Source organism: Lutra lutra, chromosome 4 (assembly GCF_902655055.1).
Source record: "Lutra lutra chromosome 4, mLutLut1.2, whole genome shotgun sequence".
NCBI lineage: Eukaryota > Metazoa > Chordata > Mammalia > Carnivora > Mustelidae > Lutra > Lutra lutra.
Window position 1 is genome coordinate 97,982,974 of NC_062281.1, and position 16,004 is coordinate 97,998,977.

General features: G+C 46.8%; 1 protein-coding gene across 1 annotated transcript in view; it reads left to right on the top strand.

Moving 5' to 3' along the window:
* CASQ2 (calsequestrin 2) overlaps nucleotides 1–15,385 on the top strand; it is a 63,325-nt gene extending 47,940 nt beyond the window's left edge. The window contains exons 8-11 of the mRNA XM_047727373.1: nucleotides 1,140–1,194; nucleotides 10,120–10,220; nucleotides 12,308–12,382; nucleotides 13,956–15,385. Of these exons, the coding sequence (XP_047583329.1) occupies nucleotides 1,140–1,194; nucleotides 10,120–10,220; nucleotides 12,308–12,382; nucleotides 13,956–14,174 (450 nt within the window). The 3' untranslated portion in view covers nucleotides 14,175–15,385. The remainder of the gene's footprint in view (nucleotides 1–1,139; nucleotides 1,195–10,119; nucleotides 10,221–12,307; nucleotides 12,383–13,955) is intronic.
* The last annotated feature ends 619 nt before the right edge of the window (nucleotides 15,386–16,004 follow it).

Genomic DNA, 16,004 nt, shown 5'->3' on the forward strand with positions numbered 1-16,004 from the left:
CATTAAAATCAATTGAAATGGAAACGGGGATCATGCGAGGGTTGAGATGCCTGGAGTTTTTTCCATAGGATGATTCTGATATGATATCCTGGATACCCTGTGACTCCCTTTCCCTGTGTCAGCGATAATCTGTATTCACTCAGATTTGTCCTGTGTGCCTCCTTCTTAAACATCTTCCTCTCCATGTTTTTTTTGGTAATCACATTGCTCACAACAAAGCCTCCTCCAAAAGAGGCACAAAGAATTGATGCAAAGGAGACACAGGTGTACGGTCCTTTCTGTCCAGAACATAGAACTATGCAATGCTGTTTGCTTGCTCAGGGATGTGACATACTCACTGAATTCTTGGCCTTGGCCTCAGCCCCCGCAGCCACACCCACGTGTCACGTCACACCCTCAACTTTCCCTAGTTCCCAAATCCACTTTTCCCATAGCCTCCCACACTCACAGAAATGCGTTAGAGGCCCTCAGCAAAATTTGGACCTGAGCAGAAAGGACCCCAAGGTGGGAACCTGGATGCCACAGTCAGCAAGGCACCCCTTACTGACTACACAGGTTTTTCAGTAGGAGGAGTGTTCACAGAGGAGCCCTACATTTGTATATGATTCTTGCGTGAACAGAACAGACCCACGTCTTAATTGACCTAGAAGATTCCTGTCTGCTGCCAGTCTGGGGACAGTTTCAGGATTTGTCGAGGGCATTCAGACGTTCCCATAATTGCTGGTTGCGGGTGGTGAATTCTCAAAACACAGACTGACAATTTACTGAGCTGTATTCAGAGTGATTGTTGCCCTGGGAGCTCCTAATAACCAGAATCATGTTTTTCCTCCTTTTGCCTTTTACTGCTGCTGTCCTGGACCCCACAGCCCACAGGAGTGAGGCCCATTCAGTGCTGATGTCTTGTGTGTAGTGGGTGTTCTCCTGTCTTGTAAACCCATGGATCAAACAGCACGCATTCTGCCCAGTTGCTCATCAATATTTCCTTCCTTACTGTGCACCCCTCAGTTCCCCTGCCCCATGTCCACTACCCCAACACCTCCCCCCTTCCCATCTCCATGCCACCCTTTGTCTCTATCCCTGACTTTTTCCTTTCTATCTCTCCACCTGGGAGTGTAACCTCTGGTTCTTCTCTCCTCCAGGAAGATGATTTGAATGGGATCCACATTGTGGCCTTTGCAGAGAGGAGTGACCCAGGTAGGAAACCGCCATCTGTCCCTTGACACCTTAAGCAAGATCTGACTTCTCCCCTTTGCCAGCCCTCCTTCCTTGCTCTTGCCTCAGTGCTTGTCTGCAAGTCCACTGCAAGATATTGGGCACCCCCTGGTGGTCGCCAGTTAGGTATGAGTCTGTTGTCAGTTGTGCACACAGCTAAGAGATGTGGATGGATCAGAGCCTCATTCTTTTCTGCTTGGCTGTCCAAACTAGGAAGAAGCACTGAGTACTGGAGGGATATAAAAACATCCTAGCTTTACAGGGTGTATGCGCGTGCACGCATGTGTGCATGTGAGAGAGAGGGAGAGAGAAATGTCCGTCCACATTAAAAGTTTATTTAACAGTATTATGCTCTAGTCTATATAAATAACAATCCTACATTTCAACTACAGCCAAAGTATGCTTTGCTTCGTAAAATATGGTCTGTGCTTGGGAAACTTAATAGAAAACACTCCCTCAAAGAGTGAGGCTTGGACAAAACTGGCAGTTAATTTCTAAAGTGCAAAATGACCCTATAAACGGATGAGCAGCTTTGTTTTATTTTGGAACCTGGATGACTTTTTCCTGGTCACATTCTTTTTAGCATCGGTGGAGAGGGAAGTGCAGGAAAAATCAATATTGCTGGTTGTAGAATGCTGAGTCCCTTTGGCAATGCTGTGACATAAGGGGTCCCCAAAGCATATAAGTGGGCATTCTGCAGCGCATATGGGGAGACTAGGCACGATCTAGACAGCACACATAGAAGGCAAGGAACTTCATTTAGGATGGCTCAGCAGCCAGCCTTGGGCCATGAGGTGCCTGGGCAGGGGTCCCCAAACGTGACAGCATGAGAACCAAAGCCACCTGGGGCTGATTATAACAGGACCTTCCGAAACCTGTAATTGCACAGAGCTCAGAGGCAAGTGTTAAGGCACCATCCGGTTTAGGAACCATGGCCCCAGGTACTGCAGAACTGTGGTATTTGCCTGAGACCTCTTGTACACTCACAGGGACAGACGAGGAAGCTTCAAGGAGTTGAGCAATCTGCCCAAGAGGGCACAAGGAGTTCATAGTGGGCCATGAAGGAGCCACAGGTTGTCTTGGTCCTCAGTATGTACCTGGTCCTTGTACAGCACCTTGACACATAGTAGGTACTCAGTAAGCAGCTGCAGGAGGTGATAGGATAAGCAGATGACTGACCAAGACTGAGCCCCAACACTTCAACCCCACTCCTGTTTTTGTTGTTGATGTTAATACACTCTTAGCTTCCATAGTTCTTACAGATGGAAACCTAAATGCTATTATCATACAGTTTTTAATCTTGAGAGATAATCCACACATGACAGTATTCACCTTTTTAAAGTGTGCGATTCGGTGGTAATTTTAGTGTATTCACACAGTTGTACACTAATCTGGAACATTTTCATCACCTCAAAAGGAAACCCCATACCCGTTGGCAGTCCCTCCCATTTCTTCCTCCTTCCCCCAGTCCCTGGCAACCACAAATCTACTTTCTATCTCTATGGATTTGATTATCGTGGACATTCCATGTGATTGGAATTATGTAATCAGTGGCCTTTTATGCCTGGCCCCTTTCACTTACCATAATGTGTTCAAGATTCATCTGATATGTAGCACATATCAGTAATTCACTTCTTTTTAGGGCCAAACAATGTTCCATTGTATCAAAACCAAATTGATGCTCCAAATTATTTGAGGGTTTCCTCCCCCCTTTGTTTTTACTAGTTTTTGAATGCTCACTGAGGTCTCACTTTTCCCATCATTGACTTGCAGAGTTGGCAAAACTCTTGAAGGATATCTAGTCTTTGTCTGGGAAAAAAAAAATGCCAGTATGGTTCCAGCATTTTCTGGCCACCCCTCTGCCCCTGTAGGGGAAAATACCGAAGGAAGCCAATTGCCCAGGGTTTATAAGCTATAATCAAACAGAGTCGGATCCCTGGTGTTGTGTGAACAGAGATGAAATTGCCATCCGCAGCAGCCTGCTGGCCAGACCCCAGCGGGCTTCCTCCCTCTGCCCCACCTGCCCTCTTCCAGGATTGTGGGGAGGCCTGTCTGGCCCTCTGGAACAATGGAACAAAGAAACCTGCAAGAAGTTGCTGGAACCTGTTTGACCGAGATTGCTGCTGCAGTGAAGCAAGCTCCTGAAACTACTTCCACCTCCTCCTTACACAAATATCCTTGGGCCTGAAGCTGCGTCTTTCCCTGAAGGAGCCCAAGCTGGGGCTTGTTCCTGGGAAGCTGGAAGAAAGGCACTGAAGGGGGGGGCAATGTGTGGGGGATCGAAGTGTATTTTTTCATCCAGGGAGGGCCTGGCCCACTCAGGGCTAGGAAAGGCTTTTCTGTGAAAGTCCCGACGCTGCAGCTAGTCAGTCATTACCCGAAGGTCACTGATGTGTGACCCGGGGGCAGAGGGGGCGTGGCTGTAGGACCAGGAATTTCACTGCTGCCCAGACAGCGGTTCCTTCTATACTTTTGCTCTCGCTGGACCTGGCCAACTGCCCCAACGGGACCCCTGCCCACTGGCTAAAGACAGACGGTCATCTGTCCGGGAAGTCCATACAGCTCTCCTGAAAGAGCTAACAGTCTCGAGGAACTGTGCTGTATGGAGATGATCTAGTTGGGTCCCTAAAGCCAGACTGTGATAAATGCATGATATTGCCATCCCAGCTCAGAGGAGAAAAGTGGTCTGAGAGGTTAAAGGGCCCAGATCACTTGCTGTGATTCAAATCCCGGCAGGCTTTATTGACCTCTGACCGTGGCCTGATGATGATGAGGCTGGTGATGATCACTTCTTGATCACTTCTTGTATGCTTATGGGCCACAACCCCATGTGGGTGCCGCTCGTTTTATTCCCATTTTACAAGTGAGGAGGCTGAGGCCAAGAATGAAGCTGAGGGCTGTATGACTTCCTTCACAGTGGCAGGAGGCCTTGCTGTAGACTTGAGGGCCCCTCGCAGTTACTACCCCTGGCGACCTCCTCCAGTGATCCTTCAGCCCGCCCTCCTTCCTCTCTCCTACCCTTCATTACCCCGCCACCTCACCATGAGCAAGACCCAGAGAAGTTCGGTGACTTGCTTGAGATCACGCGGCTAGGGGCACAGCAGACACACGAACTTAGATTTCTCTCCGGCTCTTCAGCACCCAGTGCAGCTGAGCCCACTACCTGCGGGACTGTGCGGCCCGAGGCTGGCTCTGAGCACGCCCAGTGATGCTGCTGCACTATTGGGGGAGGGGGGCAGGGAGAGCAGGAGAACGCAGCCACCTGGAAGCTTGAGAGCTAATTAAGGAAGAGAAGTCAGCTGTCCTCCCTGCTGTCCACTGATGTTCCCAGATTTGGAATTCAACCGACTATCCGAGTGACCTGAGTCCCCCGGGGGCGCTTCTCTGAGCAGTTCCAACACTGCCAGCTGTGAGCTTGCTCCCAAGGCTGCAGTGTCCGCTCTCTGGGCCCTGGAAGGATGAGCCTGGGCGCTCTGCTCTTGCCCCAGGCCCTGCGTGCTGCTCCATCTTCCTCCTCCAGGGCCTGTCCAGCTACTGCGCTCAGGATGCCCCTGGAGCTGCTGTTTGACAGGTTTGAAAATGAGCACCTCTCCTCTGCTGCCCCCAGATGTGTCTGCAGCAGGCTGACATCTTCTTTATAACACCTGCTAAAAGGTTCGAGGAGCGGCGTTTCCACATGAGCGCATGCTGGATGGATATCCTCGAAGGGCCCAGGGAACATTAGCACTAACAAGCCGGAAATGCAAGGACAGGCTGCTGTGTGCGCGCGTGGATTGGCCCTGCAATGAACATCTCGAAGCCCTGTTCCGACAGGATTGCAACCGCCTGGGGTTCTTGGAAAATGTTTCTGAGATCAGTTGTCTCAAGTAAGAGTGCTGACTGCTTATTTGAGCTTCCCAATGTAAATCTGGTTTATCAAATTTGACTTTTGGTTCTTGCTCAGTGCTAACCATGCATGTAATCTTCCCAACAACCCTGTGTCTTAGGTACCATCCTTACGGTCTTCCCCAATGTACAGATGAGGAAGCAAGGGTATAGGAAGTTAAATAATGTCACCAGGTCACACAGCTAATAAGTGGTGGAACTGGGATTCAAACCCAGGCTCCCAGCTCTTAGGCTGTGCTCTGAGATACCCACTTCTCTGCCAGACCCAGCCCTGGTCTGACAGGGTTTTGAGTGGCCTGGAACTGGTCCCCCAGGGCTTGGTGCAGCCTCATTCCCACCAGATCCTCCCTGCCTGGGAAGGAGGAGAGCATAATCACCGGTTTCCCCTCCCACAGAGATGGGATTCCCAGAGGCCTCTTGCTCGCCGTGGGAAACCTGGCTCCACACGAGCCCTCAGCCCTGGGTCGTGGGACTTTAGGTTCCAAGTCAGTGTGGCATGGGAGGGAGTCACGGTTCTCACAACACCATGTCCCTCTTCTTTATTTAGGTGGATCTCTGAGACTCCAGTCACTTAGGGACCTCGCTGACTTTAACACACCCACCCAACACAGTGTGGACAGGAGGAGGAGGGTGCTCAGCAGCATGGAGGTGGAGGGGGAGGGGCTCCGTCCTCCAGAGGATTCTGCCCCCGTGCTGCCTTCTTGCTTACCTCCTATGGAAACTTTCCCACTCAGCTCACAAATCTCAAGCACAATCTTGAGGAAGGAAGATGGCAATAGCTTTGGCAGGAATGCCAAGAACTGGGAGGGAAAGTGATTGTGGAAATGGTTCTAGACGTGCAGACCAAAGAACTGAGTTAGAATCCTGGCTCTTCCACTTGCTCCCATGGGATGCTTGGCAAGCCACATACTCTATCTGTGTCTCAACTCCATCATCTTTAAAATGCAAATAAGAAAATCTTCCTGTTGCCATCAGGACTAGATGTGAAGATTAAAAACATTGACTAGTCCTCTAGTTTTGGTGATGAAATAATCGCTAGCCCCCAAATCATGGAATAATATTTCCTCCTTTTAAAAAAAAATCTAGCTTTTTAAAAATATTATGGACTCTTCCTCCTGAAAGATACATGGCCACAGTTTCAAAAGGGCTCTAAGTTTAGGGTATCACTGATGAAGGAAACATTTATCCATTCAAATCCATCCATTCATTCATGCAATCACAATTGTGGACTCGTCTTGGTCTTTACACTGAATTACAAAAGTGAAATATGGCTTCCTGCACCTGCCTTCCTGGTCAAAAAGGGAGAGTCCACGGTGGCTATTTCCCTTCTCCAAGACACCTGCCTGGACACCTGTTTTACAAAGAAACAGAAGCTCTCCCTAAGAGGAAATTGAACTTGTAACTTGCAATTTTAACAATTAAATACCTGGGAGACCAGTTCAGCTGCCTTAACTCAGCTTTCCCAGATGCAAGAGAATCCATTCCAGCAGGTCCATATCCAAGGCTGCAAATAAAAGGGGAGAGAATATATCAGGCTTGTGAACCTTGAATCAGGAATATCCAAATTAGCTTAATGACTTTAAAATAAAGGAATTAAACTTTGCTCTAATCCACATATTGGGGCAAGGTTCTCATATTCACAACTGCTGGCACAGCCACCCCTGAGGCCTTCAGTCATAGAATCATGAGCAGGGGCCAGAAGGAACCACCCCATGACATACTATCTCCTGGCGTGACTTCCTACGAGCCTGTCTTCTCTACTGTGTGGTGCCAAGACTGTATCAAACACACTGCTTATGCCCAGATCATTGTACTTGTTACCTATGCCCTGAATGGGGAGATGAATGGCCAGGTTCCTTGTGTTCAGGCAGAAAAATCCAGATCATTTAGGAATAATGGCTTAAACTTACTCTGTGCTAGGCACTGTCTCAGTGATTTAGAGGGTACTAACTCATGTAACCTACAACCACCTTATGAAATAGGTACTTTTATTATCATCATCCCAATTTTATGGATGAGGGACCAAGACTTAAATAACTTGCCCAAAGTCACACTCAAAATGGCAGAACCAGGATTTGGACCAAGGTTGTTTCCCCAATGTCTGTGTGTTTAAGCATCATTTTGGGCTGCCTCCCCTCCATTCTGTTCTTCGAAAATATCCAGGAATGCAGAAGGATTATGTCCATTATGGAATTCATCATCTCAAAAGTCAAAAAGCTGTGCTTGGATCTAGATGAGGTTTCTCCTGCTTTAATGTCAGCCTCATTTATTGATGTATTTTGTGAATGTTTTTTGAATTTTCCTTACTCCTCTGTGGACTTAAAAACTTTTCGTATTCCTAAAATTAAGCACTAAGCGAAAATTTTGACTTTTCTTGTTTACATAAAAAAACTGCCATCCATTTAAGTTTTCTAGCAGAACCCATTTTTTATTCCTTCTATCTTTTCATTTTTATCTCCAAACCTGCTCTAGCATGTAGAGTAGAAAAGATGTATATGCATCATTCCTTCTCATTAGTTCGAACATTCTGTGGGGTTTTCTATCAGAAATCTACCATGCTTTCTTGCGTGTTCAGCTATGGTACTCATGACGCCTTTGTCCCTCTACAATATGGTGCCTAGATGGCTTCTCCCCTCCCTTTATTCAAGTCTGTCTTTTGATCCTCAGATGTACTTTCTATGTGAATCAGGGTCTGTGTCTTTGAATTTTAGCCTCTTCGTGAATTTCTGATTTATCAAGTTCACTTTTGCATTTGGTTCTCACCTTCTAGAATACTTCCTTCTGGTTCTTGAAAGTAGTCATGGAAAGTGTTTTGGAGAATTTCCCATTATGGTCTGTGTATTATGATACATGATCCACAGATTCCCTGTTTTGACACAGTTCTATGCCCAGGGAAGGAGGAGCTATAAGGTTCAAATAGCAGGGGCCAGTGGAACTCTGGAGGGGTTTGACCTTCTCAGCCACTCCTACAGGAGTCAGGAGTAAAATCCCCCAACCCCATCTCCACCCAATTCCCACAATGATAATGAACTCTAAAGCCTGTGGCCCTATTCACCCCAGGTGTCTGCCATACCTGGAAACTAGTGATACACAGTCTTCCCTCGCTCTCCCAACATTCTCATTATGTTGCTTTGCTTTTACAAAATACCCACATTAGTATATGTTTTTCCTGATGAAAAGAAGTCCCAAGAGGATTTTTGATTTTATGACATGTTATTGCTTCTTCACTTTACAACATTTAGGTTCTTAGGAATGTTCTACTTTTGGATATCGGGGGAAACCTACAATTCTGCAATAGATGGAAAAATCACGCAGGCAGAGCACAGCTCCGCAGGAAGGGGCTGTGGCCTCTTCTTTCCCACCAGTACCTCTGCTTTCCAGGTAGCAAAGTCGAGGGGGCCCAGTCTAGATCTTACAGTTAGTAGTGGGGAGTTAACAACATTGAAAGTGATTTCACCCACTCAAAGCAGAAGTGCCAAGAAAGGCAATGCTTTTTGCTTGGAATGTATAGGAGATGAGGAAGTGCAGAGAAAACCCTTTACCCAGAGGCCCCAAGTAGCCAAACAAAGGCTAAAGCTCCTGGAAAGAGAAGAGACTTGTTAAACAGAAGGGCTCAAAGTGGCTGGGACCTCAGGCAAAAGAAGAAACATTTACAAAGAAAAAGCAGCGCCAGAGGGAATTCTGAGATAGGTGGGGAAAGTTGCTGGTAGAGAAGGTGTACATTTCAGGTCACACGTTCAACCAGGCCAGAAATATAACTTTGCTGTCTAGAATCAAACCTGTATTGTACCCAATGGGAACTGGGTCTGGTCATGGATGGCCCCCCAACTTCACCTCACCATCTCGAGAGGTCTGGTGTCTCGTGGCTTCCCAGGCATAGACAGGTGGGGGATACATCTTGTTGGAGTTGGCTGTGGTTCTGTGTGGCCTCTAGCCCTTGTTCCCACCACTGTCCTGTCCATCCCAGCCATGGCTTCGTGCATGTTCAGAGCCACAGAGAACTGGTGGGGCCTCCTGGCAGACTTTTCTGCCCTCATGCTGCTGCACCAAGGGGTTCTGCAAAAGATTTGGAGGCCTTTCCATTTCCCAGAGTTTCATTCCGACACACAGCATGAGTGCCCTATGCTCTGAGATCGCCTGGAGCTGGACTTTCTTCGTGTGGACACACATACACATGCGCACCCTGGCTTGCATCTGTGCGCACGCATGCGCGCCCACATACACACAGGGGCAGAGCTTCTTCTCAGGGACTTTCCAGAATCTTTGTTTCTAGCTGGGAGTGGGGTGGGGATGCTGAGGGTTTAGGGTGTGCTTTCTCTTACTAAACGTTCTTCCAAAACTTTCTGTTTATGGTATAAATTTTATGCTACCAGTCCTTAAAGGTTTAGGCTTTAGTTTTTTGTTTTTTTTTTAATTAAAAAAAAAATTGTGTTCTTGAGGCTCACAGGGCTTGTCTCTGCTTTTCTTATGAATCATCCCTCCCCTGGGGGCCATAAATGCTGTTGCTTGAAGAGAGGGAGGGCAGAGCATACCAGGAAATGGTAAGAGAGGGAGGGAAACCCCATTTACTATCTCAAAGCTATGAAACCAGCTGTAAATCAGAAGCTTCGTTTGAAGGTTTTACAGATTCCAGGTTGCAGAAGACTAAGGGTCCAGGCTACATGTTCTTGGTCTGTAGAACTCTGAGTGATAGCAAATTGTTGGTTTCAAAAGAAGGCACAGAGCACTGAGGACCAGGCAGGGGTTCCTCTGATCTGATCAGCAAATGGAACCTGGCTTTAAGAATCATCCACTTCCCTGTGAACTTTTAATATTTTTTATTTAAAATTTTTATTGTTTCCTTTGAGTAAACTGCTTCGTGGCTGGAGTTCTTCTCTGACTCACTTTGTAGAATAATCCTATAATTGAGGGTATGCACCAAATGGCCTAAGAAACTCTCGTGGAAAGACCACACTCCTGGCTCCACATGCCGGAAGCCATGTATGTACAGGGGTTACTCAGACTTCTTGAATCCTGCTTCAGATGGCTACGAGTTCCTGGAAATCCTGAAACAGGTTGCCAGGGACAATACCGACAACCCTGACCTGAGCATTGTGTGGATCGACCCGGATGACTTTCCTCTGGTGAGTGGCTCGGCCCTGGGCACTGGTCTTGGTCACCTTCATAGTCTCGTGTGTGTGTTCGGTGTGAGACCCAGAAGCATGAAGGAGGGTGTGCAGTAGGAGGAGCATGTGCAGAAACACAGTGTGACCACTCCTATCTTGTGTGGAAGACCTTGGCAACATGGTGGGACACCATTGACCTTCATACTGGGTGCTGGCACTGACATGGTTAGACCCACCATTCTCACTCCCTGGAGACCAGGGATCTGAACCACCCACATGAGTGAGCTGGGTGAAATTCTTCTACTAGTACTTCCATTCCTGTCCCCCATCCCACCACCTCCCTTGTTATAGCCTCTTTCATGTTTTGGGCAGGGACCATCATTCATAGGTAACCTGAGTTGCTAAGTAATAAAAATTAGACTTGACCATTTTGCATAGGGTGAAGAACTTCGTGGAGAGCAGGAGCAGCCTCTCAGAGAGCAGAGACTCTATTTTGTTCATTGTGTTCTCCCAGGTCCTAGCATGTTGAAAGTGTAAGAAAGTTAAGGTCCAGACTCTTGCTAGTGTCAGTGATCAATGGTCAGAAAGCCTTGATTATGCTTAATTTTAAAGGGAATAAACAGGAGCCCAGTGGTGATGACAATGGATGTAAACAATACACTGTATGCCTGGAAGTATAGTAAATTCTTTACAGGCAGCATCTCATTGAACCTTCCTATCAATCCTGTGAGGCAGGGACCGTCATAATCTCCATCTGACAGATGAAAACAAAGCTACTAAGTGGGAGATGAGCTATCACAACCCGGAACTGTCTGATGCCAAAGATTTGTCTACTAGTCAGTCAATAGACTTTAGGTAGAGCTAACTGCTGGTAATCAGTACATGTTTAGTTATCATTAGGTTATAAATGATATAATTCTTCTGGGAATTATTATTTGTTGCATAGGACCTGACTGATCATATCATGATTAAATAGTCAAATTGGGGGAGTTGAATGATTTCAAGGGTCCTGAAAACCAGTCTTACTTACAGAATGAGGCAGAGACTTTCATGATATCTGATGCTTCAGATATCATGAAAGTAATTCTTGGGTGATTGTAACAAAGTCATGGCCTCATAAGACCCTAAATACTATAACTTTTTTTAAAAGATGTTATTTATTTGAGAGAGAGAGCGCACATGAGCAGCAAGAGGGGCAGAGGGAGAAGCAGACTCCCAGCTGAGCAGGGAGCCTGATGTGGGGCTCAATCCCAGGACCCTGGGATCATGACCTGAGCCGGAGGCAGACGTTTAACCGACTGAGCCACCCAGGCACCCCTAGTATAACTTTTTAGTTAGCCTCTGCCTGGCTATATTTTGAGTTTATCTGGACTGTTCTGTTGTGTAAGCTTGCAGATGGTCTGCAGTGGTCCCAACCTGCTCTGTCTGTTTGTTTGCCTTGGTGTTTGCAAAGGAGAAATCTCCAGACTGTTTGGATATCCAGGTTCCTGACCATCCCCGCTCCCCATCAGGCCACTTATTTGCATTGGAGACTTTTTGCCACTGAACATTTATTTGCATTGTCTTAGCCTCATGGCCCCTGATTCCTTTAGCCCTGTCCCAGTCAGGGATTAGTCCCTGCAGATCCCAAGCCTGGTGAACAAAAAAGCCCTCCCTTTACTTGCATGACACTTCCTTGTCTCCACCACCATCCCCTCCCCACCATCTTGTGGATCCGAGTAGTTCAAGGTAAGGGATTTTTAAATGGGACATTGAAAGAGAAGTGAAGGAAAATGGCTCCCTGACCACTCATGAAGTATAAGAGAGCCACGGTCATTTGGGAATTGACATTGGGCCATCTCTGTAATATTCTTTCTTACAGCTGTAGAAGCTTTTATAGTACATGTTTTCATAGTTGATGTTATGACCTCTTTTTTTTCCACACTTATTTAAAGTGTTTGAGGGCTGAGGCCAAGGCTTCAATTTTTGAAGTGCCCACAGCTGTCTTGGAAACCTTTAAGTGACGGTGACCGATGAAGGGATGGCAGGTGGGTCCAGCCACAAAATGTGGCTTTGACAGGGAATGCCCTCTGCCTGCTGTCTAATCTTATTTTTTGTTGTTTCAGCTCGTTGCCTATTGGGAAAAGACTTTCAAGATTGATCTATTCAAGCCACAGATTGGGGTGGTGAATGTGACAGATGTGAGTATACCCGGGTCACTGCTAACCTGTCCTGTTTTCTGCCATGCAGCCCAGACTATGACCCCATGGATAGGAGTCTAGCCTCCCCTGAAATGAGCAGGACCCTTGGCCTTGCCCAAGCTGTGTGTGTCCCCAGCCTAGTCTCTGAGCCTGTCTCAATCTATGGCTTCAGGACTGGGCACTTCCTGGGAAATGCATGGGCACGTTTCCTTTACGGGGCCAGCCCATCTTGTTTTATTGACTCTTTGGAACTTTCTACCCAAGTATTTCCACCAACTTTCCACCCTGTATTTTCTCCTAAGGCCCAACAACAAACTATTCTTACACAAAGGAACCCACAGGTGAAGCTGCCATTGCACAGGGGGTGATGGAGGGGGCTATGGGGCGGGGGGGGGGGAGGAGGAAGATCATGAATGAGTTTGGAGGGCCATCCCTCACCAGGCAGACAGCTGGAACCGAGGGTGGAAAAAGCTGGTGTGTAGTAGACAGGCAGATCGTGGGGAATTTTGAACCTCAGTCTTGACTGCTGATACAACTCCATCATAACAAAACAGAAGGGAAGACAAATACAACAGATAATGAGCAAATAAATAATGGACAGAAAGAGATGGTCACAGAGAAGTCATTAGAGGCATAATTAATTGTGGTGGGAATGCTTGTGAGTGGGGGCCAGTTAGCAATGTCCTGTTATCCTGTTGGTGGATGTTCAGTCACCTGGGGGATTCTACATTTATTTATTCTGTACACCGCTTTTTAAATTAATAATAGTAATTAATACTGTCAAAAATTTACTCCAGTTAAAACATTTATAAATGGAACATTTGAAATATATATGGTGAAAAGCAAAAGTGTTTCCCACTCCCCTGACCTCTTTCTTAGTCCTATTCCCTGAGGGAAACATTGGTGATAGTTTCATGGCTATTCTACCGGAAACATCATATACATGTTTGTCATTATTATTACATAGGTATCTTGTAGATACAGTCATGAAATCAGAAGAAAAAAACAGTGCAAATATATATGATTCATAATAATACTTGATTTTGATACCCCTGGGAACTGTTCCAATCTGGGCTACCTCCCCCGCCACCCCCAGCACTTTCTAGACCTAATGGCGGGGATCAGGAGGACAGGCAGTTTAGGGTGGGACGGGGACTCTGCCAGGCAGTGCTGCTGATCTGGAGGGACTACTTCAGGGTCGGGGGGTAATGCAGAAGGTAGGGAAGATGGCATTTCAAAGAGGGGTGGGGTGGGAGCAGCTACCAGTCCTGGTATGCTGGGCCTTACTCATTCCCCTGACAACCCTCAAAGCCTCACCTCCATACCTGCTCTCCTTCCCCAGAGACTTCTGTGGGCACATTACACACACACACACACACACACACACACACACACTGGAACGCATGCTTCCTTTGACATCGCACAAGCAGGCTGCTACACATAGCATTCTGCATCGAGGCATTCCCATGAAACCGTGTGCACATGTTCCCTATGACAGGGCCCAGCTGCTTGGAATCCTCTGGTCTGGCTGGTCCTTCCATCACTCACTCACTCTCTCTGTCCTTTGCTGCAGGCTGACAGTGTCTGGATGGAGATCCCTGATGACGATGACCTGCCCACAGCCGAGGAGCTGGAGGACTGGATCGAAGATGTGCTTTCTGGAAAGATAAACACTGAAGATGATGACAATGAAGATGGGGATGATGGCGGCGATGATGAGGATGAGGACGATGATGATGGTGATAATTCTGATGAGGAGTCTAATGATGACAGTGACGATGATGATGAGTAGCTCTGACTCCAGCTGGTGGATGAAAGCACAATCATAGCTGCCCACTGCCCTGCAGATAGCCCCGGGGGGCGGCAAGCAGCCCTGGCCCCCTCCCACCAGCACCTTCCCCCTTTTCTATCCCTTTTCCCACCCCCTTATTGGGAGCTGTACCGTTCAACAAATGCCTCTAAACCCAGTAATCCCACTCAGCAGGGACAGGTGGGGAATTATTCCCATGTGGACTGTCTTGATTGTCTTGGAAAAGCTCCCGTTCTTTGCCAGAACTTCCATGGTCATGGCAGTGCCAGAACCTGGCAGTCTGGGGACAACAATCCCCTGACACCTTGACTCAAGTTTACTTGTTGTCTTTGATGGGACAGTAACAGAAATTGACAGCTGGAAAACTCAAAGCATAGAGTGATCTCACAGTCAGAGCCCAGGGAGACCCATGATTAATCCATTTAGCCCCTGTGCCTAGAACATCAGTGACAATCCCTCCTTAAGGCAAGAGGTTCCCTCCTAGGAGAGGCTCAGCCTTAGAAACAAGTTTCTAAATCAGGTTCTCTTGGCTCTATTAAACTGATTATGTCAAGTGTATGTCACGCCATTATGAACTCAGATCCAAGTGTTTGGACAGCTATCGGGAGGCCTTGAAACACATGTGTACAGATGTCCCAATCATTTTTGGTATGTTGGGATATGGGATGGGAGGTTGATTTGCTTTCTGAACTTCCCTTTAGTGACAAGTCTCACATGATAGGCAAGGGGGTGGGGGAACTGGAAGGATGAAATGTTTTCAGTTTTTCCTGCTGGGTTCATGCCCCTGATTGAGTCAGCTGGCTTCCTAGCCTGAGCTGGGATCTGGATACCCTTTTCTGTTGCTGTGAGTGAGCCCTCCCATTGGGAGGGAAAGTTGGTTTATCCAGAGGTCGATCAATGCTCCATTTGTCAGCCCTCCCACACTTGAGCAGGACAATAGCTAGAGTTCATAATGGTGCCCTGAGGCACTGAGAAAACCCCAAAGTGCCTTCCAAACTATCTAGAGGTTACCTTGTGCTTGTAGTTTTAGCATTAAGTGTGCATTTATCATGTTCTAATTTATTTTCGATCTCTTAACACATGTGTAAGACACTGTGCAAATTCTTTGGAAATAGAGTAATCCTTTTATGGAATAGTAGCCAACTAACTGTCATTAAACTTATACTTTGAAAATATTGAGACTATCTTAAAAATCCTCACTTGGTTTTTCTGATCCTGTCATTCTCTCTTGGTTCCTGTTCTACCTCTCTGTTCCTTCTTTGTTTTCCTTTCTGCCCCCTCTTCCCCTTCCTGCCCTTTAAATGACAGTGTGTCACAGTATCTCTCAACCCTAACATTCTTCCAAGGTACTATCATCCATGTCCATCAGCTGCCTCTTGTGTACGATGACCTCCAAATTTGGGTCTTTAACCTTGACCACTCTCTTAGTTTTAGACCCACCCATTCATCTTGGTTCGGAGGGTGCACAAGCAATTCAAACAATAGAGCAAAACCCCAATTCACTACCTTCTGCCCTCAATTCTCCTCCTCTAAATGGTGTCCCAGATTGGAAGAGTGATATCACCACGTATCTACTTGTTTAGGCAACCAGAAGGGGCATTTTACACATACCCCCAGTCATGGAAATTGTCCTTTAAATTGTAGTACATATTTACTTGTCTGTCCTTTTGTTAAATTGTAGGCTTCTTAGAGGAAACGAATTAATTTATCTTTGTATCTTCAGCAGCTAGCACTCTGTCCAGCACAAAGTGGATGTTCATTTATTGAACTGATGGGTGAATAATTGATTAACCAGAATACCTATAATTCCCC